This window comes from Periophthalmus magnuspinnatus, chromosome 8, assembly GCF_009829125.3.
Source record: "Periophthalmus magnuspinnatus isolate fPerMag1 chromosome 8, fPerMag1.2.pri, whole genome shotgun sequence".
NCBI classification, from domain to species: Eukaryota; Metazoa; Chordata; class Actinopteri; order Gobiiformes; family Gobiidae; genus Periophthalmus; species Periophthalmus magnuspinnatus.
In genome coordinates this window covers 26094557-26119775 of record NC_047133.1, presented here as the reverse complement: position 1 = coordinate 26119775, position 25219 = coordinate 26094557, and the positions used below count along the sequence as shown (strand labels likewise).

The 25219-nt window shown below is 42.8% G+C and overlaps 1 protein-coding gene across 2 annotated transcripts; it reads right to left on the bottom strand.

Moving 5' to 3' along the window:
- Nucleotides 1-161: 161 nt before the first annotated feature.
- Nucleotides 162-25219, bottom strand: LOC117375098 (CREB-binding protein-like). 2 transcript variants are annotated; one of them, XM_055223563.1, is made up of 31 exons: nt 24347-25219; nt 22642-23225; nt 12720-12887; nt 12395-12626; nt 11815-11928; nt 10406-10648; nt 10237-10330; nt 10024-10161; nt 9835-9952; nt 9579-9753; nt 9435-9497; nt 9022-9128; nt 8747-8926; nt 8303-8674; nt 8054-8218; nt 7811-7979; nt 7622-7740; nt 7301-7540; nt 7122-7210; nt 5977-6087; nt 5848-5904; nt 5682-5759; nt 5531-5598; nt 5302-5452; nt 5055-5201; nt 4870-4983; nt 4626-4791; nt 4301-4468; nt 4065-4226; nt 3678-3959; nt 162-3580 (listed from the first exon to the last, which is right to left on the bottom strand). In XM_055223563.1, the coding sequence occupies exons 1-31, from the start codon at nt 24441-24443 to the stop codon at nt 1052-1054; spliced, it is 7500 nt and encodes a 2499-aa protein (XP_055079538.1). In that variant the 5' UTR covers nt 24444-25219; the 3' UTR covers nt 162-1051. The 2 variants fall into 2 exon arrangements, with proteins under 2 accessions (XP_055079538.1, XP_055079539.1); XM_055223564.1 differs by having other exon boundaries at nt 5977-6057; nt 24347-25208.

Here is a 25219-nt window from a genome sequence, read left to right as displayed (position 1 = left end):
ATGTGGATGACGTCACATAGGTGTCCAAATATCGCCTGACAAAATCCGTTACGAGAAAGAATTAGCCAAAATAATCTCTAATCATACATCGGCGGTTTGATCATTGACTGTATAATACACGCAAGGGCAATACTATGGAACCACCACGAAGCAGCAACACATTCAGTGGCACACAGGTTTATTTAACAATATGGTAAATAAGTACGAAATGAGACATTAGTGACTTTGTACAGTGATTCTTTCTTATTTTCATCATATTTACAGTACTGTCTAGCTGCATAATTTACATTTGAGAACAGTTCATTATCAATTCAAGTTTAATGCAAGAGAAAAAGGCAAAAAACTGAAAGAAATCAGCAGTCAAACAGGTAATTCCCACCACAGGCAAAAGCTTTTTGAAAAAACACAGCCATTTACTATTTCAAGACAAATACTGGGAAGGACCAGTAGAAAAACAACATTCGGGCACCTGTGAACATCAAGTTTCAGTGCAGAAGAGCACCTGCACATTGTGTTTGTGTGTGCAATAATTATTAAATCTGTACAAATATGTTAATAATCTCCCATAGACTTTGCAACAGGAAAGAAATTAAGGCTTTCCCAAAGGCAGTCTTCATGAAAATGGCATATCGGAATAAATTAGCCAGGAAGGAAAGTGAGGAAAAGTTGAAGCCTGGCAAAACCTTTTGAACAAATAACTTTACAGTTTTCTCAAAAAAAAAAAAAAAAAAAAAAAAAAAGATAGAAATAAAAAAACACACTAAAATGATTTTTGGTGCAAGGTTTTGATACATGTCTATAGCGTAACCTAAACAAAAATTTAAAACACAAAATTCTTTCAGAACTGGTCAAACCAAAAATGTGTCTTTGTTGTCTTATTTTTAACAGCATCAATTAATCACTCCGGAAGTAAAGCATTATTTGATGGAAGGAAACGTTCACAGTCTCTAGGCCTCTGATTAATCAATTAATTGCTTGCATTTTGCAACTTGAGCAAATACAAAATATTTCAGTTGAAAACAGAACAAGGCCCAGCTTCTGTCTCCAAATGCTACAACCCTTCAATAAATTTCTCTAGAGTGTCCCCCGTGGTGTCTCCCCCTAAACTCATGTCATTACTCAAGCCTCTGTTTGGTGTATTGAGTTGTGGGAGCATGGCACTTTGCTCCTGCGTGCTGAGGTGGCCCTGCTCTAATGTGCCTGACATGGCTCCGGCCAGGCTGGGGTGGGGGGAGCTGGAGTGAAGGGTACCATGTTGAGGTGAGGGCTGGGGTTGTATTCGAGGAGAGGGACTTGAGTGTGGTGGCTGCTGCGAGGGCGGCCGTGGCGACTGAACCGGGGCAGGGGAGCGTACTTGATTTCCGAGGGCATTGGCCATGTTCTGACCGGATAAGTGAACTCCGGGGGGCTGTCCTGGGAGCATGTGGGGCTGTGGGCTCATGGCGCTGTTCTGGGCTGGAGAGCCCATCTGCTGTTTTAGCATTTGTTGCTGTTGTTGCTGCTGAAGCATGCGCTGCTGGAGAAGGTTTTGGTGGGAGTCCATAGCAATGCCAGGCTGACCCATGGTAGGCTGACCGATGCCAGGTGGACCCATGCCAGGCTGACCCATTTGGGATGTAGGTGGCAGTTGACCCATGGGCCCTCCTCCTTGCGCAGCCATTTGCTGTTGCATACGAAGCTGAGTATAGTTGGGCCCTGACTGCTGTTGAGGAAACTGACCATGAGCCTGGTGCATGCCCCCCTGCTGCTGCTGCTGCTGCATTTGTTGCATGCGGAGCATCTGCTGACGATACATTTGAGGGTTGCCATTTTGATGAGCATTCATCATTTGTCCTTGTGGACCCATGGGCACCATGCCCTGAGGCCCAGGGAGCTGCTGTGGAGTGGGCTGCTGAGGAGACACTCCTGGCTGTTGCACCTGGTTGGCCATGGGCTGCATCCCTACCTGGGCCCCCATCATGGCCTGAGGGCTCTGCTGAGGAGCCTGCTGCTTGGCCTGGTACTTGAGAGTCCTCTGTTTGATGAAAGCAGCCATGAGTTGGGGGTTGGATTTGAGGATACTAAGGACTTGTCGTTGCTGCTGGGGTGACGTTGGAGATTTGAGGGTGCGCAATAAATCCTGCAGGGCACTTGGAGCAAAGTTCCCAGGCATACCACGGGGCATGTTCGGCTGCTGTGGAGTCATTCCCTGTGAAGGCCCCTGAGGGTTCATGACCCCAGGCATTTGCAGCCCCTGCTGTGGCGGCATCATGGGCCTCTGCATCAGCTGACCCTGTGGGGCCATTGGGCCTCCCGGAGCCTGCTGTGCACTCATGGGACCCTGTGGACCGGGCACCTGGGTCTGAACACCCTGGGCTCCTTGCATGGGATTCTGCATTCCCCACTGCCCTTGCTGCATGTTCTGCATCACATGAGGACCACGTGGGCCCTGCATCATCTGCATCTGGCCCGGCATCTGGCCCGGCATCTGGCCCGGCATCTGGCCCGGCATCTGGCCCGGCATCTGGCCCGGCATCTGGCCCGGCATCTGGCCCTGCATCTGGCCCGGCATCTGGCCCGGCATCTGGCCCGGCATCTGGCCCGGCATCTGGCCCGGCATCTGGCCCGGCATCTGGCCCGGCATCTGGCCCTGCATCTGGCCCTGCATCTGGCCCTGCATCTGGCCCTGCATCTGGCCCGGCATCTGGCCCGGCATCTGGCCCGGCATGGCTCCCATCATTCGAGGGTGGTTCATAGGCATTACATTCATGGCATAATTCTGCTGTTGCCTCGCTTTAGCGACCATTTCTATCTCCTTGGCGACCTTCAGCGCTGCGAGCAGAGGCTGCTGCTGCTGCTGCGGCGGCTGCTGCTGCGGCGGCGGCGGCTGCTGTTGGTGTGGCATGTTGGGCAGAGGAGACTGCTGCTGATGCAGAGGAGAGGAGCCAGGTTTTCCATGGGACACAGGTGTGGAGGGCTGACTCATGCGTCCATTGTTGGGAAAGCCTTGGACCATGTTTGCAGCATGTGGTAGCTGCTGTTGTGGTGGCTGGTTAGGCATGGGCTGTGGTTGGGGCGTGATTGGCTGCTGTCCAGAGCTGGGGGCCTCAGGGACAGCTGAGGTAGGTGGTGAAGGCATGGGCATGCCTCGTCCAGTCATGGTGGCCATTCTCCGCCTCATCAACTGTGCTTGCTGGAACCTCTGCTGCATCTGTTGTTGAAATATTTTTTGCTTGATGTTCAGACAGAAAGGCACAGGACACTTGTTCTCCTGACAGTGCTTAGCATGGTAGCAACATAAAGCAATTAGCTGCTTGCACACAGGACAGCCACCATTGGTCTTGCGCTTGCAGCCCTTGGTGTGTTGAACAACCCTCTTCATCTTCTGGCAGGATGGCAGAGAGCAGTTGGCATTACGGCACTGGCAGGCGTGAACCAAAGACTGGATGCATCGCTGGATACTGAGGCGGCGACTCTCCTGTGGACTCTTTGAGGCTTCATTACTCTGGCCGTTTCCGTCATCATCTAATCCAAGACCCCACTTGACCATCTTGTGCTCATGTTTGGTAGTGTTGTAGCAGTTAATGCATAGGTCATAGTCCTAATGGAAAAAGGGGCAAAAGAACATGTTAGAATACCACTGAACAATAAGAAACTAAAATACAGAGAAGGTTTCACTTCTGGATCTGAAAACCCACCTCACAAACAGTGCAGTGCCAGCGCGTCTCAACGTGGTGCTTGCACTCATTGCAGGTGTAAACAAAGCGGTCCTGGCCCTGGTTGTGTAGCTCCACCAACATGCACATAGTGCTCCATTTGGTCCTCCGCAGAGAACTGAACTCCCAGTGTTTGTCTCGGGCCAGTGTCAGAAAGGCATCGCGGCCATCCATCAGGTCACAGGACATCAGAGGGTCCGGGTCAGAGATTGGGGGCAGAGTGTTAATCACTGGCCCAGCGTGAAGGTGAATCACAAAAAATACCTTATGGGAACAAAAAGCAGAAAATCATTTTTACATTTAACCCAATAAAGGCTTTGGAAACGTGTTGGAGACTAAAGTAATCACAAATGTCAATACTTCTCTTACCTCTTTATGTTTTTCCATTGTGGCATACAGCTTTTGGGACAGATCGTTTGCTACATTCGGCATGCCAGGTTTTTTCTTGTTGGCCCTACTGACACTGCTCTTGTTTTTGTTTGTTTTTTTATTGTTTTTCTTTTTACCATTTTTGCTGTCAGCGTGAGCTCCCTAGAAGTACAATGAGAAAATGTTGAGCATAATGTCTTGGGTGTTAACACATAATACTCATTTATTCATTTCACCTCTATGGTCTCAGATGAGGCAGTGTTCTCTTCCTTTTTCCTTTCCTCTTCCTCTTGCTCCAGCTCCTTAATGCTTTCCTCCAAGACATTAGGCCAAAAGTCACCCTCAAAATAAGGCAACTCATTGGCACTTGTCAGCCTATCTTCAGTGGCCTGCTTGAAAATATCCTGAAGACACAAATCATTGTTCAGGTCAAACATAGCTACTATTTCTTTCCCAAATTATCCCGCACAACATCATTGATAAATATCCATATAGGCAGTGTCATTATCAATTGGTCATTTGTCTGTATTAAGCCATTACAAAGACCAGGGAGAGGAGTACCTTATAATCATGAAGAATTCTCTCTGCAAAAGCTTTGTCTAGCATTTTTCTGTACCACTCTTGCAACCTCTTAGGTTTTGGGATCTTCTGATCAGGAGGATGGCAGTGAAAGATGTAGTCATCACCTTCACTGGGCGGACACGCCCAGATGTGACCCATGACATACCTAAAAACACAAACATTTTAACACCAACCACACACTGTCAAAAAACAAGCATGCAATAATTGGTATACAAAAACTCACCCTAGTTTCTTCACATACTCCAGGTAACCTATCAGGATTTCATGGTACACCGCAGTTCTTAACATACGCGGTTTGAAGAAGTGAATACTGTCAAGGTATGAAATGTAAACCCGCCTGCAACAAAAGGATTCATTAGTCCTGGCTCAAACACATTTCACCTTCATGAACTTGTTGAACAGTTCTACCTCGTGTTTGGAAAGGGACATTCTGAGCCATACTCTTGAACATGCATACCAAAGAAACAAACATCAACCCCATCTATTTCTTCAAATGCAAAAAGTGCTTTGGTTCTGTAAGGGAAACCTTCGACCATTTCACCTGAATCTACAAACCTGAAAAAGAAAGTTATTGCAGTAAACACATCTATTGCCTCTATATGGAAAATAGCTCAGTTGATGAGTTGTACAAAATAATACACAATCAATACTTTACCTAGACTTCATGCCAGGCTTAACATCAACCGTTTTATCAGAACTGGCCACCACTCGCACGAAAACCTCCCCAGCTTCGGGGTGGTTTTGTCTTTTTAAGTATTTATTGACTCGATCTTCAATATAAGTACCTAATCTTGTAGATGGCAACCCTTGAGATAAAAAATCCACAAATTCATAACATTGCCTAATGTGACAAAAAAATAAATTAAAAATGTTTTTGTTCATACTTTTGGCAGAAAACTTATTATCCTTTCTTGTTTTTCCAGATTTCTTGAGACAGTTGTCACAGATAAACCTAGAAATATATAATGTGTACATCTGTCTACAAAATGTGTAAACAATAAAAAAAATATATATAAATGTACAAACAATACCAACCCTGTGGGCCAAATGACATCATAGTGCAGCACACAAATTTGATGCATCTTCCGGCCACAGTCTTTACATTCAACAAAACTGCAAGTAAATGTATGAATAAGTTAAAAGTGGCAAAAGTAGTGAGCAAAAAGTACTGTTAATAGGATAGATAGAAAGAATAACTCACGGTTCAGCATCTAACGTGTCATTTTTCTTCTTTTCAAATTGATCTTTTGCAATCATACTGCAGAAAAGAAAATGATCACATTTTTGTTGAGCCCAAATAATAAATCAAAGTGAAGATGAAGGCCCTTACGTCTGGGGTTGTGCCGGGTCGTCCCCCAGGGTCACACTATTGCCCTGGATCTCATTGAAGCACTTTTCGCAGAAGTGATACCTGTCGGCGATAAGGCCATATTTGGGTGAACTGCGGGCAGCACACACAGTAGTAGCAGGACAGGGGGCACAATGCAGAGTGAATGGAGAACACAGCAACAACCCACGGAGCATGGACCGCAAACAGCACAGGCACAGGTTAGTCACAAATTATGGCCACATTCAAAGAGAAAAAAAATGGAGGTACATGCTACACAATTTACCAGAGGTGGAAAGGCTAAAGAAAAAGTAGGGTGCACAATGCTTTTAGGGTGGAGGGTCGGTTACTTGCTTGTCTCCATGGAGATGTTATTGCTTTGTCTGGAATGTTCCACAATATTAAACATGTCTATCCCCAATGGAAACAAGCAAAACACCTCACCAACCAGGTCAAATCTCTGGCATTTTTTAGCTATTAAAAATCTGTAGTGTAAAAAATTTGAAAACCAATTTAATGATACACCGTGGAACATTACAGATAAACCAACACCATCTTCCTGGTGACAAGTCAGAGACACTCTTCATCAGAAAAGTTAAGTAACATATTGTACCTTTAAGTAAAAGTTAGAATATTTATCAGACCTTTTTATTTAAAATGACAAAAATATAAAATATTCAAAAACTATATGGAGAATTGTGTGATTGCGACTAATAACTTCCACTTCTGTATTATACATCAATTATACACAATGACTGCCCATCACAATTTTGTCACATGCATGGAGATGAAGGTAATGACAGCTACAACAGGTAATGCCATGCAAAAATACATTGATCAGATAAAACACACATGACAGATGAGGCAGTGATACTATTTTAACAGTGAGTTAAAGAAACAAGGACCCCTCCACAGAAATGTATATTTTACAATAAAATGTGGGTATTGTGAAAATAAATGCTTTAGGACACCGATTTGACATCTTGGTCACTACTGGACTTGTCCTGTTTACACCAAATGCAGTAACAAGTTTTACACAGCAGGGGGAGAAGTGATCAGGATATTGTATGTGCACCTTGCAGAAAAATACTTCAGTGCGTGGAAAAACGTTAGAAATCACTCAAGACTAAAACTGCTGGCGACATTACCTGTTTTGGTAGCTGTAGTAAGTTCCATCCCTGGAAATGGTACACAATTGTTTGCCGTAGCAACACAACGTTTGAGGTGAAAACTCGTACTGTGGAACAGTATCCAAATATGTTACATTTATAGGTCAACAATAATTTGATCTTCAAAATGGTTTTGAAAAAGAATTTCATTTTCCCACCTTGCGCCCACAGCAGTAGCCCAAGCTCTGCATGACGGGATCAATCTCTAACTCAAACACTTCTGCCAGTTTAGTGCAGTATTTATAAACTCGAGAGGTCTTACGGTTGTACAGCCATGCATTGTTGAACATGAGCCATACGTCGTCCACATACTGCCAAGGCTCCTGGTACTGACCCGTGTCCAGTTTGCGCTTAATGGTTGACAAGTCAATAGGATTCTTTATTATGTCAAAATAGTCCTAAAAATAATAGAAATATTTGGGGTCATTAAAATTCAAACACTTCACTTAGCCAAATTTAATAACATTATGGAGACGTACAGGAATGCCCAGGAGCATTGGGTCTACAGGTTGTCGAAACGGTAAGGACTCTGGGTCTTGTCTGTACAGAGCCTCCAGTGTTGGCATCAGAGTTTGTCTTAGTTCTTCTGGTTTGAAAACTGAATATAGAAAATAACTATGATGAGCACATTATTAGATTACCCAAAGCTATCAAATGGTTCTGCGTACCTTTTTTACGGTTAGTTGTGGCTGCCGAGGTTCCACTAGCCTCATTCTCCTCTTCTTCTTTGGGTTCTTTCTTTACATCTGGCTTTTTCTCCTCACTTTCCATTGGTTCTGGCTTTGGCTCTTTTGTCTCTGGTTCTTCCTTCTTCACAGAGAGGGGCTTGGTTTCCTCCTGTTTCAAAGGAAGTCATTAATTCATATAGTAGAATAATGGGTCAAATGAAATGATAAGCAATTGTGACATACTTCAGTTTTTATGTCAGTCTCCTTGGATGTGGTGTTGCCCTCTTCATGTTTTATTTCAGGTTTCGGTTCAGTACTGCTTATCTCAGGTACGGCCTGCTGGGATGGCAGTTCAGCCACAGAGCCAGGAGTGTGGACTCTGTCTACACTTGCAGCTGCCTGGGACATCTTATTATGAAAGAACTATTTTAATATAGAGATGAACCAATGAATGTAGCGTGTTTTTTTTTTAAAGAGTGTATATGATCTCACCGGCGTGCTTGGGTGCTGTGCCTGGGCTGAATGCGGCTGCTGTAGCTGGGTGGGTGGGTCAGGGGGTGGATGAAGTGGAGTGAGTGGCTGGACGGGCTCAGATGGTGTTCCAGCTGCAGACAGTGGTCCAGGCAGGTGGTTTGGGATGTGGGTTGGAGTAGAGGAGGGGCCCCCTGTGGAGCCTGGTGTGGAGGGCTGAGGGGCTATCTGAGCTGATGCTGGGGGGTGATGTTGCATCTGCTGCTGAGGCTGCAGTCCGGCAGAACCGTTAGGGGGTGGGGTGTTACCGAGGCTGGACTGGGCTGTTGCACCACCAGGCAGAGGGGTCCCATAGGTACCAATTGCATTTATTGGAAGGTTAGAGTTTTGTACCTGAAAAAGCAAATGTAGTTACATACTGTCATACTACATTATAATTTGGTGGGTCGTGTACTGTCAACTCACCTGTGAGGGAGCTTTTGCCATTGTTTGACCCAGGCTTGCATTCATTGACCCTCCTTGTGCGGTAGGGAACTGGCTTTGTTGGGACATAAACTGTCCTGGGTTGGCTTGCTGCCCAACCATAGTGTTAGGATGATTACCCAGGATCCCGTGAGGTTGAGTCATTCTTGGAGACATGTTCATCTGAAAATAACCAAAATGAGACAGAAACACTTTAGAACAACACTTAAAAAAATAATATGAAGTCACCAGGGAATAAAAACAATGACAGTTCTTACCATTGGGACGGAGTTCACGTTCATTTGCTGTGGATGGTTCATAGAAGGAACGTGTCCTCCTTGAGACATCTGTGTATTTGGCATTGCCATATTAAACTGGTTCATTCCTGTGGGGCAAAGCATATTGTTTTGTTCAATAATTGTGAATACACAGGGTGTATGAATTCCAATTCATCATGCATTTATAGTTAATAAAGTTTAAATCCCATGTGGCATGGGCAGCGTGAAATAAACAGTGATGTGACAAAGTTTTTAAGCATGAAACCAGACATTCTGCCAGCACTGTATGTACCAATGCAAAATTTGGGGGAAAAAAGCCATTAACTTAAAATGTTTTTCAATGAAATACACAGTCCTGCTTATACGAATTGAGGCTTATTTGAAAAATAACAGAACTGATGTTTTAATCTCACCTTGAGGTCCTTGCATCCGGTTCATCATCTGATTTGGCATGTTGGGCATGGGCACAGGTCCATCTGAGGGAAAAAAACAAACAACAATTAACATTCATTGCCACATTGAAGTTAAATAAAATCTTAGATTAGATGTGTACTAACTGGGAGCACGGACGGCCTGCCCCTGACCCATTCCATTAGGTTGAGTTAGTCCAGGATGCTGAGGAACAGCAGGACCAGCCATACCAGGCTGTTTCTGAAACCTCAGACGCTTCTTCTCTTCCAGCTCCTTTTGGATTTTGTAGATTTTTTCAGCAAGAAAGTGGTAATACTCATCCTTCAGAAACAGAGCAGTCAAAGTGTTAGAATATTTTGAAGAGCTTCCATGTTTTCAACATTTTTAATAATAAACTGTTACCCTGCTGTTCGCAGTCTCGTACATATCCCCTTCCACTTTTCTTGCATATGTCACAAGGTTCTCCATCCGCCTGTCTCTCAGTGTTTGTGGGTCTGGGGTGGGGAAGATGGCATGTACACTGCACAGAGGAAACTGATTTAGAGAAAGCAGTTCCCATGTTGTTCTTGGTTATTTTGTCAAAGCTCTTACAGTTTGTGCACCAGGTGGGTGCGCAGGTCCTGAGTGACATGTTCATGCCAAGGCTTTCTAACTCCAGACGTCACAAGAGGGGTGGCAGCAGGCAAGTTTCCCAAACTTCCAGCTACAGACCCATCTGGCATCAGCTGACTATAGAGAAAAATGCATCAAGACCAGATACACACTATTAACTGGTAGACTTAAAACAGAGTTAAAGGGGCTCACTTGAGTGCTGCAGGTAGACTGGAGTCTTGGAGTAAGCCAGACTGCTCTGAAGATCCACCCATGCCTCCTCCCATTTTATTCATCTGATTAGCACCTGAGATACAGAGGGGGTGGCTTGTGTAAGTTTAATGACAGAAGCACAACAAACGCACTTGTCAGAAACACATACCTAAAGAGTTCACATTGTGATGCTGGGAAGCTTGGGGGTTATGCGACCCCTGGGCTTGGCTTTGGCCCTGAACCTGAGCAGGCAACTGGTTCCCATAGGTCAGACCGAGGGCATCAAAAGCCTTTTGCATGGAGCTGTGGTCCATATGTGTGGAGCCGCTGTTGATGGCTGTGGCATTGGGCTGACCAGGGCCCACACTTGTGACAGCATTCTGCAAGCTCGCTCCAGGAGAGTTAAGCAGAGCTACAGAAAAAGCAAAATTAACCTGTTAGAGAACTTCCATTTCTGTGCTCTATTGAAGGCACTCACTGCCAGCTCAGTCCTTGTCATCTTGGCCTATGTCATCAGAGGTATAATACTTCCGACCAGCATAGCTAAACTGGACTGCACTAGACTGGAATGACAACACTATCACAATGTCTTGAGCATTCATGTCTGAGTGCTGGGTCCCATACTGATGGTAAATAAACTTCTACATTAGAACTGCAGCGCTATGTTACCTGCCTCAATTCACGGGTCACTACAATTTATTCAACACATTTCTTAGCTGTTCTTAGCCATACACCATACTTTTTTACATAAAAGGTGTAGATGTTAAAACGGTTGCCTACATCTGCCTACATGTGTCCTGTCCAGTTCAAATATTCACTTGATTCTGTCAAACAACTGTCTTGACCCAGTATAGATACACTGTATTAGTAGCTCTTGAGGTCAGAGTAAGTATGCTGTGTGCCAACTGTATCTAATTAGAAAGCACTTTTTGTTAGAAAGCATTGTTGTTTTATTGATAATCAAAAAGTGCACTTATTTATGCTACCTTTTCCATCACAGAAAAACTCTGACTGGTCTCAGGGTTGTGGAAAGTTATAAACTCATCTGCTTGAATACTTTCAATGCTCTGTATGTAAGTGAGTGAAACTTTTTCAAATGTTTAAGATGTTCAATGTTAAATAATCTGCCTCCACTGGATTTACAATATGAAATCTGTAGTGCATTAATTTCACAAACATCACCTGAATTTCTGGCCAAAAAAAAAAAAAATTATATATATATATATATATATATATATATATATATATATAAATAAGTCTCTAAAGCAATGCACCATTACCTCCTGTGTTTACTGGGCGCATATGCTACCACAATGGGGATTTAAATCCGTCATTGAGCTTTTAACCAATCAGAAACCAGCGTGTATAAAGGTTCCGCCCACTGATAGTAAAGCCACAGCGCCCCTCCCCCAGTGTCAAATTACAGGCCCAGCCTTTGTGAAGGAATCCTCTGCTGCTGGAGCTCATGTCACCAACAAGCCCGCACTGCCTGCAGATGGCTCCATATTGTTGAACAAATGCATACTCCATTTTAACCAATCCATTTGTAATTACTACACAATAATATGTGCTACTAACCCTGTTGACTTCTTTTGTCACTAGCGTTTTTCAGAGGTAAACACACAGGGCAGTCCTGCCGTGTACAGTTCTTCCAGTGAGAGATAATCTGTCTGGAGGATGCACAATGAGCCACTAGAAAAAAAAAAAAAAAGACATTCTTATAGAGCAATTGATTTACAAAAGTGTGTATACAACAAACATATGATTGTCACTGTGACAAAATGCATAATAATAATAAACATAATATTTTATTATGACAATAATTATTTTATTGATAAATACTACAGATAAAAGCAGCCAGTCATCCTGTGGTAGACTGGTGAGAATGTCAACCTGCACCATTGGATCCTCTTTAAGGCACACTTCACATTCATATATAGGTAATTAAGTGTCTTGCCCACGGTTTGAACCGCCGATTTTAAGGTTGTTGGACGTCCGCTCTAACCACAGAGCTTTTTTACCTCGAAATATAAATGTACAATTTAAACCTCCATAAAGCCAATTAATCATTCTGTAAATCAACTTGTAACTGGTTAAAGATACTGTTAGATATTCAAAAACTCCTCTCACGCATGATAGTGTGACTACAGTGCGTTACCTTGGCAAGTTTTGCCAGCCTGGCAGTGGGTCATGTGATTGAGGACGTTCTTCATGGTGCGGCAGTGGGGCAGACTGCAGGCCCTCATGTCTCCGTTGGCCTGCTCTCGACGCTGGCACTTGTGGGCATGAAGCAGCAGAACCAGCTGCTGCTGGATAAGTTTGCGTTTCTCTGGATCTGCTGTTGGCCCCGCCCCGGGGACCCCGCCCACTACTGCTGCCTGCGGCTGTGTCTGTGGCGGCAAAATACACAAAATAAACTAACATTAAGACGAAACAAAATAAGCTCCAGTTAGAATTCTGCAACAAAATATCATGTGACTCACCATGTTCGGTGCATTTGAAGTTCCCTTTAGGTCTCCAGAAAACTGGCTGAGGTTGTTTGACAGTGCCACTTTGTTTTGTAGCTGTTGGGCATTGACTCCTGTAGGGGCCATCTGCTGAAGCCCAGCTTGTCCATACTGCTGGCCAAAGAGACTTCCTGGCATCCCCATCTAAAAAGAGCAGTCAGGCATCAGTTATTGCTCTATTGTCTATGTAGCAGCAACATTTGTTTTACATCTCAACAACAATTTTTTCCAATAACCAGACCACATATTTTCACAGTTCTGCTTTTCTCAATTTTAATTATTTTGCATCTACAGGCTTTGGGGAAGTTAAAAGAAGCTATTCTGAAGTCCTGAGCGAATGAAAGGAAATAGTTGATGAAAGATGTTCATTTTCATGTAAAGTACACATATACGAGCGTCTAGACTAGTCCAATGCTTCCGCGCGTCTTGAGCATCAACGTGTAGCTTTGAAAAGCTTTACCAAAATTTTTGTCAACGTCTTCGAAGCATCTGCTCTTAAATGCAAAAGTATCCAACTAAAGCTGTTGGACCTACAGAACAAGAGCCCAATAGCTTTTGCCAACTAAAATGACCAATATCTTCATTAAGGCCCTAAACCTGGGCACATAAGCAATGCTCATGCATGGAAAAGAAAGTAGAAGGTCAAGCAATAGCTGAATGTTTTTGACGTATTTAAATGCTGAATGACTCTGCGCATATGTAAAGGGAGTCAGGGTCAGGCTGGTGGTCATGAGATAAGAAATCGAACTGACGAATCGCATAACCAAATAACTGCAAAAACATCTGACTGGATAAAGTGAGGGTTTCCACTATTTGATTGAGATGATTTTTCAGGACGTTTAGACAAGGTAATCGGGCTGTCTACACATACATCACACTTTTTTCTAGTTTTATCAGTAAAGATAAAGACTATGGCTGTACCAGAGTTCCACAATGAACACTAATAATGTTGGACGTAATTAATAGGACAACAGGTAAATTCGACCAGTGTTTTTTTTTTTACTTGTGCCTTTTCCCCGTGTATCAAGACAATGTAATAAAAATATACACAAATGTACACAAACTCCCGAGAATCCATGTGGCTTGGCTACTAGCAATGCCACTTTTCCCAAAATGAGTACTTCAGTTTGAGTACTCACCAATACCAGGCATTATTTTTACAGGGGTTTGATTATTATATTATTATTTCATCTTAGGATACTTATTTGAGAAGCAGTTTTAAATTTCTACGGAAATCACTGTAGTTAGTATCAGTGCATCCCTAGAGTACTTTGCATTTGTGGATGGGAAATGTGGATTTGACAAATGTTTGATTTTTCTGCTTGTTGCGTTATTGTGACAGCAAGAGCCACTCCAGACTGAAGTCTAGAACTCAATTGTGGCATACATATCAATCTGGTGTGAGTAAGGTTAGAATACATGGGCAACACAGGAACACCCAAACATAATAATTAACATCCAAAATTAATATGCAAGTCAACTCTGTTGTAGTTTTGGGGCTAGCACTTTTAACATATGAAAATAAGGGATGTCTTCTGTGGCATCGTTTATTCAGCCAAAGTACCAAGAATTTTGTGAATTACTGAAAAATAACTTCATAATGTAACTTTGGGTCTATCTAGTGCTCCCATAGTGCAACACACATTCATGCACATTAGGGAGGATTATAAGATCAAGGGGGGGTTTGGGTGTACTGTGATTTTTATTTTGTTTTTACAGAACAAAAAATTTGGTGCAAAAAGATGTGTATTTTTGTCACTGGGCCAGAATGGTGGATATTGGTATAGTTTCCACTTACTAAAGCAAATTGTGCCAACCAATGGTAGTGGTCTATGAACCAGGCCAGCCTTGTTAAATAGATTTTTTTGAACACACTGGATGATCTCTGTGTAAGCCCTCAGTTGTCCAGGTCTGATCCATAGCAAAAGACGAAGTTAAAATCTGTCAACTGGACAAATAGTTGGAAGAGTGAAGATGTTTCGTTGCTCATCCAAGCCGCTTCTTCAACCTCTCCCCCATCTATAACACCATACCATCAGACTCAGAACAATGAGAACAATAGCAGGGTCGTTAAGGGCTGAATAAGGTAGTTCCAGCTGAAACTGGAGACAATAGACGTTTACAGTTTCAGTGTAGTTAGCCCCTCCCTTCAAATAGATATAAGGCAGTGTCCACCGCAATCTGACCAGAACTGAAGAAGTTGGGTGAGCAGCGAAACGTCTTCACTCTTACAAAGATCTGTCCAGTTGACAGATTTTAAGTTCGTCTTTTGCTATGACACTGGATGATCATGATTAAAGTTCAACTGATGGGTTATTTCCTGGCCGATGCTATTTTTTTAGAATCCGACGGCTGATAAGCTTTGACGATATTTTTTAGGGTCGAGATACAGGGTCAATTTTGATTATTTTCCTCAAATTATACAATTAAAATTTACTACAAACTCAACCACAACCTTTTTTACCATAAACATTTGAGTAAGCTTTTCAGTCACGTTTTGTGCAATTCAGCTCACACTAAAGTGTTTTTAGGCAGCAGGTCGGCCAAAACAAAATGGAGAGATTTAGAAATAGTGCTTCTTTTTGTCAAGCAGGAGCATTTGGCTACCTGATTTACATGTTTGGCTACTTCCTGTAGCCTTCCTCAGAAGTGTCATGTAATGGCGTAGTGACATGTTTTGTGGGCTTCTTTACTTGGGTTTGCTAGACAGTAGGGGAAGCTTAAGCACCCCCACGCCTTCTCCAGGACTGCATCCCATGTGTGTCATAAGGTGTATGCTCCCTTGTCACGATTTAAACTCCTTGGACCTCGTTTGAGGATCTTGATGGCCTTCTGATGCAATGGTGGCATTTGTTGCTTTCAGTGAGGATCCCCCGGCATTGTTCCAATCCATGATATGGTTTTGTCTCTTGCAATGGTCAGATATGGGTGATTTCAGATTTCCTACTCTGTTTGTTCTTTTATTGCTTGTTTGTCTATTGGCTGTTTCTTTTTCACACTCTTTTTGATGTTCTTTTTTCCATGTACCAAATGATTTTCCCGTTTCTCCTACATGTGTTTTGTTGCATGATAGACATGGCATCTCATATATTACGTTGCATTTGTGTTGCGGTTGCATTTTCTCCTTTGGTTTCACTAATAATTGAGTTGGTGTGTGGTTTGACTGGTGTATTGATGTTGATGTTCTCATGGCTCTCTGTGTATTTTGCCCATTGTGGATAATGATAGTTAATAATAGCTGGACAAGAAAAGAACAATAAAACACCAACATTTACAATGTATCGTGTTATATTACATATTGGTCAGCTGAAGTTGTTTTAAATGTGCTATATAAATAAACCTGAACTGAATTGAGCATGTTGTGTATATGCGTCTCCTCCTCCCTGTCTAGAGTGTCGGTGATGATGGTGGCCTAGTTGTACAGTGAGAATTTGTGTACCGTATTTTCCGCACTATAAGGCGCACCTAAAAGCCTTTCATTTTCTCAAAAACCCACAGTGCGCCTTATAATCCGATGCACCTTATATATGGATCAATATTGGTCAATTATGACACCCGTAGTCAGGAGGCGTCTCCGAAGTAATAGCGGTAATAACCCTTTAAGGACTGAGCACACTATGGGCCAGTATAGCTCACCTAGACCTAGACTTTTATTCTTTTTTAGCCATAAAAATCATGTCAAACGAAGTATCAGAATTTACTGCATTTTTTCACACAACTACTTCTATTTTACACATCCATCCGTATTTTTTTCTTTTACGCATCGAATAAATGAGTGAAAATCCCCGCAGCCCTCGCGCTCTCATTCGTCACCTTCAGGACAACAGAGGCAGATTACCGTAATGACGGTAAAATATTGAGATAGCCCCGTGCCTCCGCTTTGAGACGCCGTTTGAATTTACATGAGAGCACGACTGGGCGCGGAGTTACGCTGCTGGAAAGTCCGCAACCGCGAGTCTAACGGCGACGATAGGATGCAAAGCTATATAACGGGGAGACGGGGAGACAGCGCCGGCGACATACGCCACAATCTGCCAATGGATTGCGGATGCCTGGGCTGATATATCAGTCTCAACTGTGGTCCGAGTTTCACGAAGGCAGGAATTGTCACTGAACTGTTAAGACAACAGCAGCGACACGGATAATGGCGATTTTGACGAGATGGAATCGGGCACTTTGAATGAGCTCGTCCAACTGTTCAACTCAGACACTGAAGAGGAAGACCTCGAGGGATTCGTGAATGAGGAATGAACTGAAAAAGTGAGGCTTTACGTGTTTCTTTCACGTGTTTACAACTAAACAAGGCTGGGAGATATTGTGACTATGGACATTAACGTTTGAACAACATTGAGTTATTGTTATTGCTTTGCACTATTTCGAGAGTTACTATATTGTGAATGCATTAACTTGTTTTGTGAGAGAACAAAGTTTTCTTTTATTCTATTAATAAAGTTTGACTGAGTGACTTATCTGACTGTTTTGTTGACATTCCCTTTAGCGCAGCTCCATCTCGTGGATGCGTAACACAACCCCAGATACTACAGTAGTTTATATTCTATGCGCCTTATAATGCGGTGCGCCCTATATATGAAGTTTGTTTTAAAATAGGCCATTCAGTGAAGGTGCGCCTTATATTCCGATGTGCCTTATAGTGCAGAAAATACGGTACTACAGTGTTCCCTCGTTTATCGCAGGGGTTACGTTCCAAAAATAACCTGCAAAAAACGAAATCCGTGAAATAAAAAAGTGTTTTGGTTTGTTTTAACAATTATTATATATATTTGAAGGCTGTAAAACTCCTCACTACACACTTTATACACTTTTCTCTCAAACTCGCGACAACTTAATTATGTCGGTTGCACCGGCTAGCATAAAGGCTAGTCCCAGTTGAACACAGACACGCCTCCGCAGAGCTGATCACCTCCGCTGATGGCTTTTACGTAGTAAATACACTAAAGTCACTCTCTCAACCTGGTCTGTAGCGTTCACAAGAACACAGGGAAAACAAAACATCTTAAGGCACTCGCAGAGACCGCAATGGACACTGAGGACACGCAACAAGATGACGTGCGTCCAGAGCATCCAAGACGCGCGTCGGAGGTGTCTGCCCTCAAATGCAAAGGCGTCCAACTAGAGGCATCCGACGCATTATTGACACCCCGGTGTTTCAGAGCCACACTGCAAGCATCGAACATTTATGTAAATTTGACTGAACGCATTCTGTACTGTACAGGAGACACGGCACTTCCCTTAGCCAATCAGGACACAGAACACAATGTGCGTTCATACACTGTATAAAAAAAAAAAAAAAAAAAAAAAAAAAAAAAAAAGCATGCAAAATTGTACTAAAAAAAAATTTAATAATAGCAAGGGAACGCTGTACTGAAAATTTGGGTTCTGTTTGGTCTTCAGATGTTCATAGTAAGTATTGGTCAGTGTATGTGGGTTTGTGGTATATTTTTATGACTAAGTCAGTGTAATCTGTGCTGGAAACAACAAATGTCACTGCTGGATCAGAGAGGTCATCGAGATCCACAAACGATGTCCAAGGAGCATAAATCAAGACAAGGTGATTTACACCTTTTCACACACATGGAGTGCTGTCCTGGCAAAACCATGTAAAGAAGCCTACCAGACACATCACTATGTCATCATCTGACGCTTCTGAGGAAGTAGTAACAACATTTAAAACAGGTAAAGAAATGCTTTTGTCTGACAAAAAGAATTGCCAATTCTAAGTTTAAGACTAAAGACAGAATGAATCTTTACCAGAGAAAATCGAGAGATTTAAAACTGATAGCCAATCGGTTAAAAGATTCAAATATGGTCCCGATATACTTGTCAACTAAGGCAAGGCAAGGCAAGGCAAGTTTATTTATATAGCACAAACGTACGCAAGGTAATTCAAAGTGCTTTACAGAATAAGAAAGACATTAAAATCACACAAATCAAAACATAAATAATCACAAATAATCATCATAAAATTAACATTAAAAGAGAAGAGTGCAGAATAAAAATCTTTCAGTCGTATGCACAGCTAAACAGAACCGTTTTGAACCTGGATTTAAACATTGTCAAAGTCGAGGCCTGTCTCACATCTTCAGGAAGACTGTTCCAGGTTTTAGCTGCATAAAACTTAAACGCTGATTCCCCATGTTTAGTCCTGACTCTGGGCACCAGCAGGAGGCTGATCCCTGAAGTCCTCAAATTGCGAGATGGTTCATATGGCACTAGCATGTCGGAGATATACTTTGGAGCTAGGCCATGGAGAGACTTATACACAAGCAGAGCTGCTTTAAAGTCTATTCTTTGAGCTACAGGAAGCCAGTGCAGAGACCTGAGCACAGGACTTATGTGCTCATACTTCCTGGTTCTAGTCAGGACTCGAGCAGCAGCGTTCTGGATGTACTGCAGCTGTGTTAAGGCTCGTTTGGAGAGGCCAGTGAGCAGGCCGTTACAGTAGTCTAACCTACTGGAGACAAATGCATGGATAAGTCTCTCCAAGTCTGGCTTTGACAGTATACCTTTGATTTTTGCAATATTTTTAGGTGGTAAAAAGCTGCAGATGTTACTGATTTGATGTGGCTGTTAAAGTTCAAGTCTGAGTCCATTATTACCCCTAGATTTCTAGCCTGATTTGAAGGTTTTCGAGAGAGAGACTGGAGGTGACTGCTGACACTTTCTCTATGTTTCTGTGGGCCAAAGATGATGACTTCAGTCTTGTCTGAGTTTAGCAGAAGAAAGTTGTTTTGCATCCACACACTGATCTGTTGGATGCAGTGGCAGAGTGAATCCACTGGTACATATTCACCTGCTGCTAGTGAGACATAGATCTGAGTGTCATCTGCATAGTTGTGGTAAGACACATTATTGCTGCGTATTAACTGGCCTAACGGCAGCATGTAGAGATTGAACAGCAGGGGTCCCAGGATTGAACCCTGGGGCACCCCACAGGTCAGGGACATTTTATCTGATATACATTTTCCAATTTCAACAAAGTACTCCCTGTACTAATATATCAGTCTATCTCCAATTATGATTTTAATCAATTTTAATCAAAGTCAGAGTAGGGAATGTTAGTCTTTCAAATAGGGAAAGCTCCATATCTTATTATTTAAGAAATTGGAAACTGCCTTCAATTATATTTGTATAGATGTAATACAATTAGTATTGTTTAAATTAAAATTGGCTTATTTATTATTATTTTTTGTCAGAACCCTAATTTGTAAATAAAGTCCATCAAAGTACGTCAACTTAATCCTCAATTTCACAATTTAGAAATATTGCAAAATCTTAATTATTAAAAATATCCATCCATCCATCCATCCATCCATTTTCTTCCGCTTATCCGGAGCCGGGTCGCGGGGGCAGCAGTCTAAGCAGGGACTCCCAAACTTCCCTTACCCCAGACACGTCCTCCAGCTCCTCCGGTGGGATCCCAAGGTGTTCCCAGGCCAGCCGAGAGACATAGTCCCTCCAGCGTGTCCTGGGTCTTCCCCGGGGCCTCCTCCCGGTGGGACATGCCCAGAACACCTCCCTAGGGAGGCGCCCAGGAGGCATCCTGAGCAGATGCCCAAGCCACCTCATCTGGCTCCTCTCAATGTGTAGGAGCAGCGGCTCTACTCCGAGCTCGTCCCGTGTGACTGAGCTCCTCACCCTATCCCTAAGGGTGCACCCAGCCACTCTGCGGAGGAAACCCATTTCGGCCGCTAGTATCCGCGACCTTGTCCTTTCGGTCATTACCCAGAGCTCATGACCATAGGTGAGGGTAGGAACGTAGATTGACCGGTAAATCGAGAGCTTCACCTTCCAGCTCAGCTCCTTCTTCACCACAACGGACCAATACAGCAACCGCATCACTGCAGACGCTGCACCGATCCGCCTGTCAATCTTACCCTCCATCCTTCCCTCACTCGTGAACAAGACCCCGAGATACTTGAACTCCTCCACTTGGGGCAGAGACTCACCACCCACCCGGACAGGGCAAACCACCTTTTTCCGGTCGAGAACCATGGCCTCGGATTTGGAGGAGCTGATTCTCATCCCAGCCACTTCACACTCGGCTGCAAACCGCCCCAGTGCCTGCTGCAGGTCCTGGCTCGATGAAGCCATCAGGACAACATCATCCGCAAACAGCAGAGATGAAATCCTGTGGTTCCCAAACCAGACCCCCTCCGGCCCCTGGCTGCGCCTAGAAATTCTGTCCATAAATATAATGAACAGAACCGGTGACAAAGGGCAGCCCTGGTGGAGTCCAACATGCACCGGGAACAGGTCTGACTTACTGCCGGCAATGCGAACACAGCTCCTGCTCCGGTCATTAAAAATATGAATTAATCAAATGAATTCAATTCATTGCTGAGACCTACTGTGAGATGACACTACATAATTTATGGTCCATGCAGCAAAATTTGTCTTCTGCATATTTGACACATCCGTCAGTTCTATTGGGTCTTTCAATTGAATCATGACAATGAAGAATAAACAACCAACTTTTGAAGTCCAAATTTGTGTGTGTGTGTGTTAAGTTGGGCAAACCTGCCAACATTATTCTCCATAAGAGAGGTGGAGGGGAAATTAGTAGAGATCGACTGATATGGGTTTTTTTCATGACTGATGCCGATACTGGTAGTTTAGATTCCTGAGAACCTGATGGCCAATCAGTACTGCCGATATTTTTTTAGGAAAATATAAAGGGCAGATTTAGATTATTTTCCCCAAATAACATTATTTAAATTTACTACATATGCACATAGTTTTTCCCACAAACCTTTAAGAGAGCTGTGTAGTCATGTTTTGCAGTCATCTTGTCACACTAAACTTTTAAAATAAAGATTTGTGTGTATCCTTTAGGAAGCTGGTCAGTCAAAACAAAATACCAGCCTGTACTGGAGATTGAAGGCCAAATATCGGCCCAATACATTGGTCTATCACTGCAAATTAGCTACAATTACACTTATAGCTTGTACTTTGTAAGTAAGCATCAGAAATGTGTAGATCTTCATGCCTTTTCATTAGAATGTCCTCTGCATTTGACCCATCCTTCAATGCCGCTGGGGCAACCCGTCAGGCTTGGTTAGTTTTGTGTATGATTGTTTGTTGCGCTGTGTATTGTGCATCATACACATATGCATTTTTTGTTGTTGAACCCCACCCATACTTGAGGAAAACTTGCAAACTCTGCACAGAAATACCCCACGCCACTTGGGAGTCAAAACTAGGACCTTCTTGCAGTTCATTCAGCCACATTAAATACCAAAGTGAGATATAATAACAGTACCTCTGCAGAGTATGAATAAATGAACAGTTAATAGCTCAACCTTCGTTTCCAAAAAGCTTATCTCTCAAAAAAAAACTTTCTAGTCCTTAGTTGCCATGTGATGCATATAATGCAAAAAATTTAAGAAAACATATATGCTATATATATATGCTATATAGTTATAATTTATGACACCTGTGGATCATTATTTATATTTTGGACATTTTATATCGTAATATTGATCTAAATCAACTAATAAAGAAGTTCACTCTGGTTGAAAACTGCGGTGCCATTTCCACCTGCCTCTGAACGTTATCACAACAATACAATGACAGACTACGCTGACGGCTATGTGACTTTGTTGAATCCTAGATGCATCACTGTTAAAGAAAGGAGGAGGAGTATAGAGATTACTGAAACATGCATGAATCGCTCTAAATACAACTTTGAATGGGTAAATAAGAAGCTGAAGCAATTATAACGTGGAAATAGGTCTTCATTCAGTTGCATTTGACCTCAATGTCTGGAGCTAATTTTGAGAGTAAGACTTTCTGCAATATTTTTTGGGCTTCAGAAGTATCAACCTTGACTTTTAGCAGTTATAGATTAGGCACTGGTTAAATGAGCCTTGAATCTTACCTTGTTCATGCTTCCTGCTTGCTGTGAGTTCATTGTACTATGGGGACCCATGTGCAGTCCTCCTGCTGTCAGAGCCTCAGGCAGAGCACTGCCTCCCACAGCTGCTGTCCCATGAGCCCCTTGGCCTTGGTACTGCATCCCAGGTCCAGGTCGTCCTCTGCCCGTGGTGCCTAGAGCCCCGTTCAGTACCTGCCCTGCTTGGCCCATCACTCCGTGGCCTTGTCCACTGTTCATTAATGCTTGGTTAAAGCCATTGCCTTGTCCTGTCGCAGAAGGACCTTTCTGAGGTTGTGGAGACTGATGGTTTGGAGAGCCATGTCCAAGAGGACTTTTACCCAGAACAGGTCCAAGCTGGTTGCTCCCCATGCTCCCCTGTTGTGTTGATCCCAGGATGGATGAGCTTCCTGGTCGCAGTAGTTCAGACAGCTGCTTGTGGTTGGCTGCTGCATCAGGGATGGCAGAGTTGAGGGCAGGAGCCCCAGCGCCACCTGGGCCACTGGAGGGAAACCCCATGTGAGACAAGTCTCCATTTGGGATGAGCTCATCAGGAAGGTCATTTTCCAAGTCAAACAGTGAAACAAGATCTGAAAAAAGCCAAAGGGTAGAAAACATAAACACTATGTAGATTTTTAAAAGTCTCTGTATAGCAATAAACCTCAAACATGATCCCACCTCCAGTTAACCATTTCAAGTTTAAGGACAATGAAGTGAAATTCTTAAGAGTGAATATGTCTAATTATATATATAAAAAAGCCAACATATAATTACAATTATGCGAAATTTGGTTCTTTGGGGAACACAAGCCAAAAAACACTATTTAGGTGCATGTCCAGATTTCTGTATTTTTCCATGACAAAAAATAACAACAATGGTAAGTATGCATCCTTCAAAAATATTATCAAAAACATTTTTAATTATCCAGGCATTAGAGGTCAACTTAATTAGACCCAAACCATTCAGCCAACATGCATGAATTTTTATATTTTTTAACAACTTATTAAACTTAAACTGCAAATAACTCACTATCAGCTTCACATAAATGTAAAGATGGTAAGGATGTCCACTCTAACCCAAGACAGCAGTGAAACCGCATTCAGTGGAGTAGAAGTTCCTTCTGGTGGAACAAGTCAACTCGAGACTGTACTTTATGTTTCTGAGATCCACCAACGAAGTAATTCAACAAGGGCTTTGACTCTATTCTGACGATTATATAGTGTTTAACATTAGCAAACATATTCTGAAGGTGTGTTCTCTGTCCATATTTAAGAAAATTGACGTCTAGAGAGATTATTTATCCAAAGTTGTGGACGTGGACATTACAGAAATGTACTGCATTTTAACATCTTTCTGGCTCTTTATTCAAATCGGATGACAAATTACATGTGTCATTTCAAACTTTAAAATTTCATTTCATTCGTTTATTAAATTAAAAAGCTATCATTCTGTAAACCATCTGTGTCCTCAGATGACACTCTAGTCTAGACTCAGACATCCAGAGCCGCTGTGACTTCATTCAATCTGATGACAGGCCACATAGAACAAGGTGAGGAATCATATGGACAATACAGAGTTCAAAGTACTCAAAACTTAAAAAAGACTAGAGGATTATAATACATCGTACTTCTTTGAGCAAAAACTAAATGTGAGCAATCTGCAGCAGTAGTCAACCTGTCACTCAGGGTGCAAGATATGTCAACATCCTTACCTGGGCCATCTGATCCTGAGAGGGGCGAGTTAAGCTTGGGTCGCTTTGCAGTAGGAGGTCCAACATCCAGCAGATTATCAGCCATCCTGGTTGTCATTGATCAGTAGTAAAGATGGAAAAAACACTTTGCGGTCGCAGAAAAAAACGCCTTGCAAAGACTGTCAACTTTTATTACGCTTTCACACAGGGAGGCTGAAAAAAAGCTTGGAAGACTGGCGGATTGCTGTCCGGCGAGAAACGAATCAAAAGAAAGGCAACAGCGCCACGCTTCGCCACCGAAGATCACCCCATGATAATCCAACACCCAACACCCACATAATTATCCCCAATAATTACGTCCAAAAAATATTTTAGATTAAGATGGATGCATTAAAAAATCAATCATAAAATATTACAAGCAGCGTGAGTGAATCCCTTTCTTTGTAAACAGTCGGCTTCGCGACCGCCCGGAATCATTTTTTTTGTCGTAAAAATAAGCAACAATAAATTATGCCTTTGTAATAAATAAAAAGAACAAAATTCAAAAAATATTTTCTATGAGGTGAATCATTTTTATAACCGCTGTCTCCCCGGTAAACGAGCGTCTCGGCACAGGGATACGGCGAGAAGCGGCGCTCTCTAAAAGGGAAATCAAATATACAGTGAGCATTCGAGACGACAAAAGCCTATTTCACCCTCGCGTTTCTCTAAAGACCCGTCGGATTGACTAACGCAACGATTTTCTGCGACAAAAAGCCATTTGAGTCCGGTCTGGATTGCTCCGGTAGGTTTTCAAAATTAATGCTCCCCCCGAAATCCCGATTCTGAGCCGCGTCAAGATGGCGGCTGTTGATTCCTCCGATACAAAAAAGTTTTTTTTTTCTTCCCAGTGAG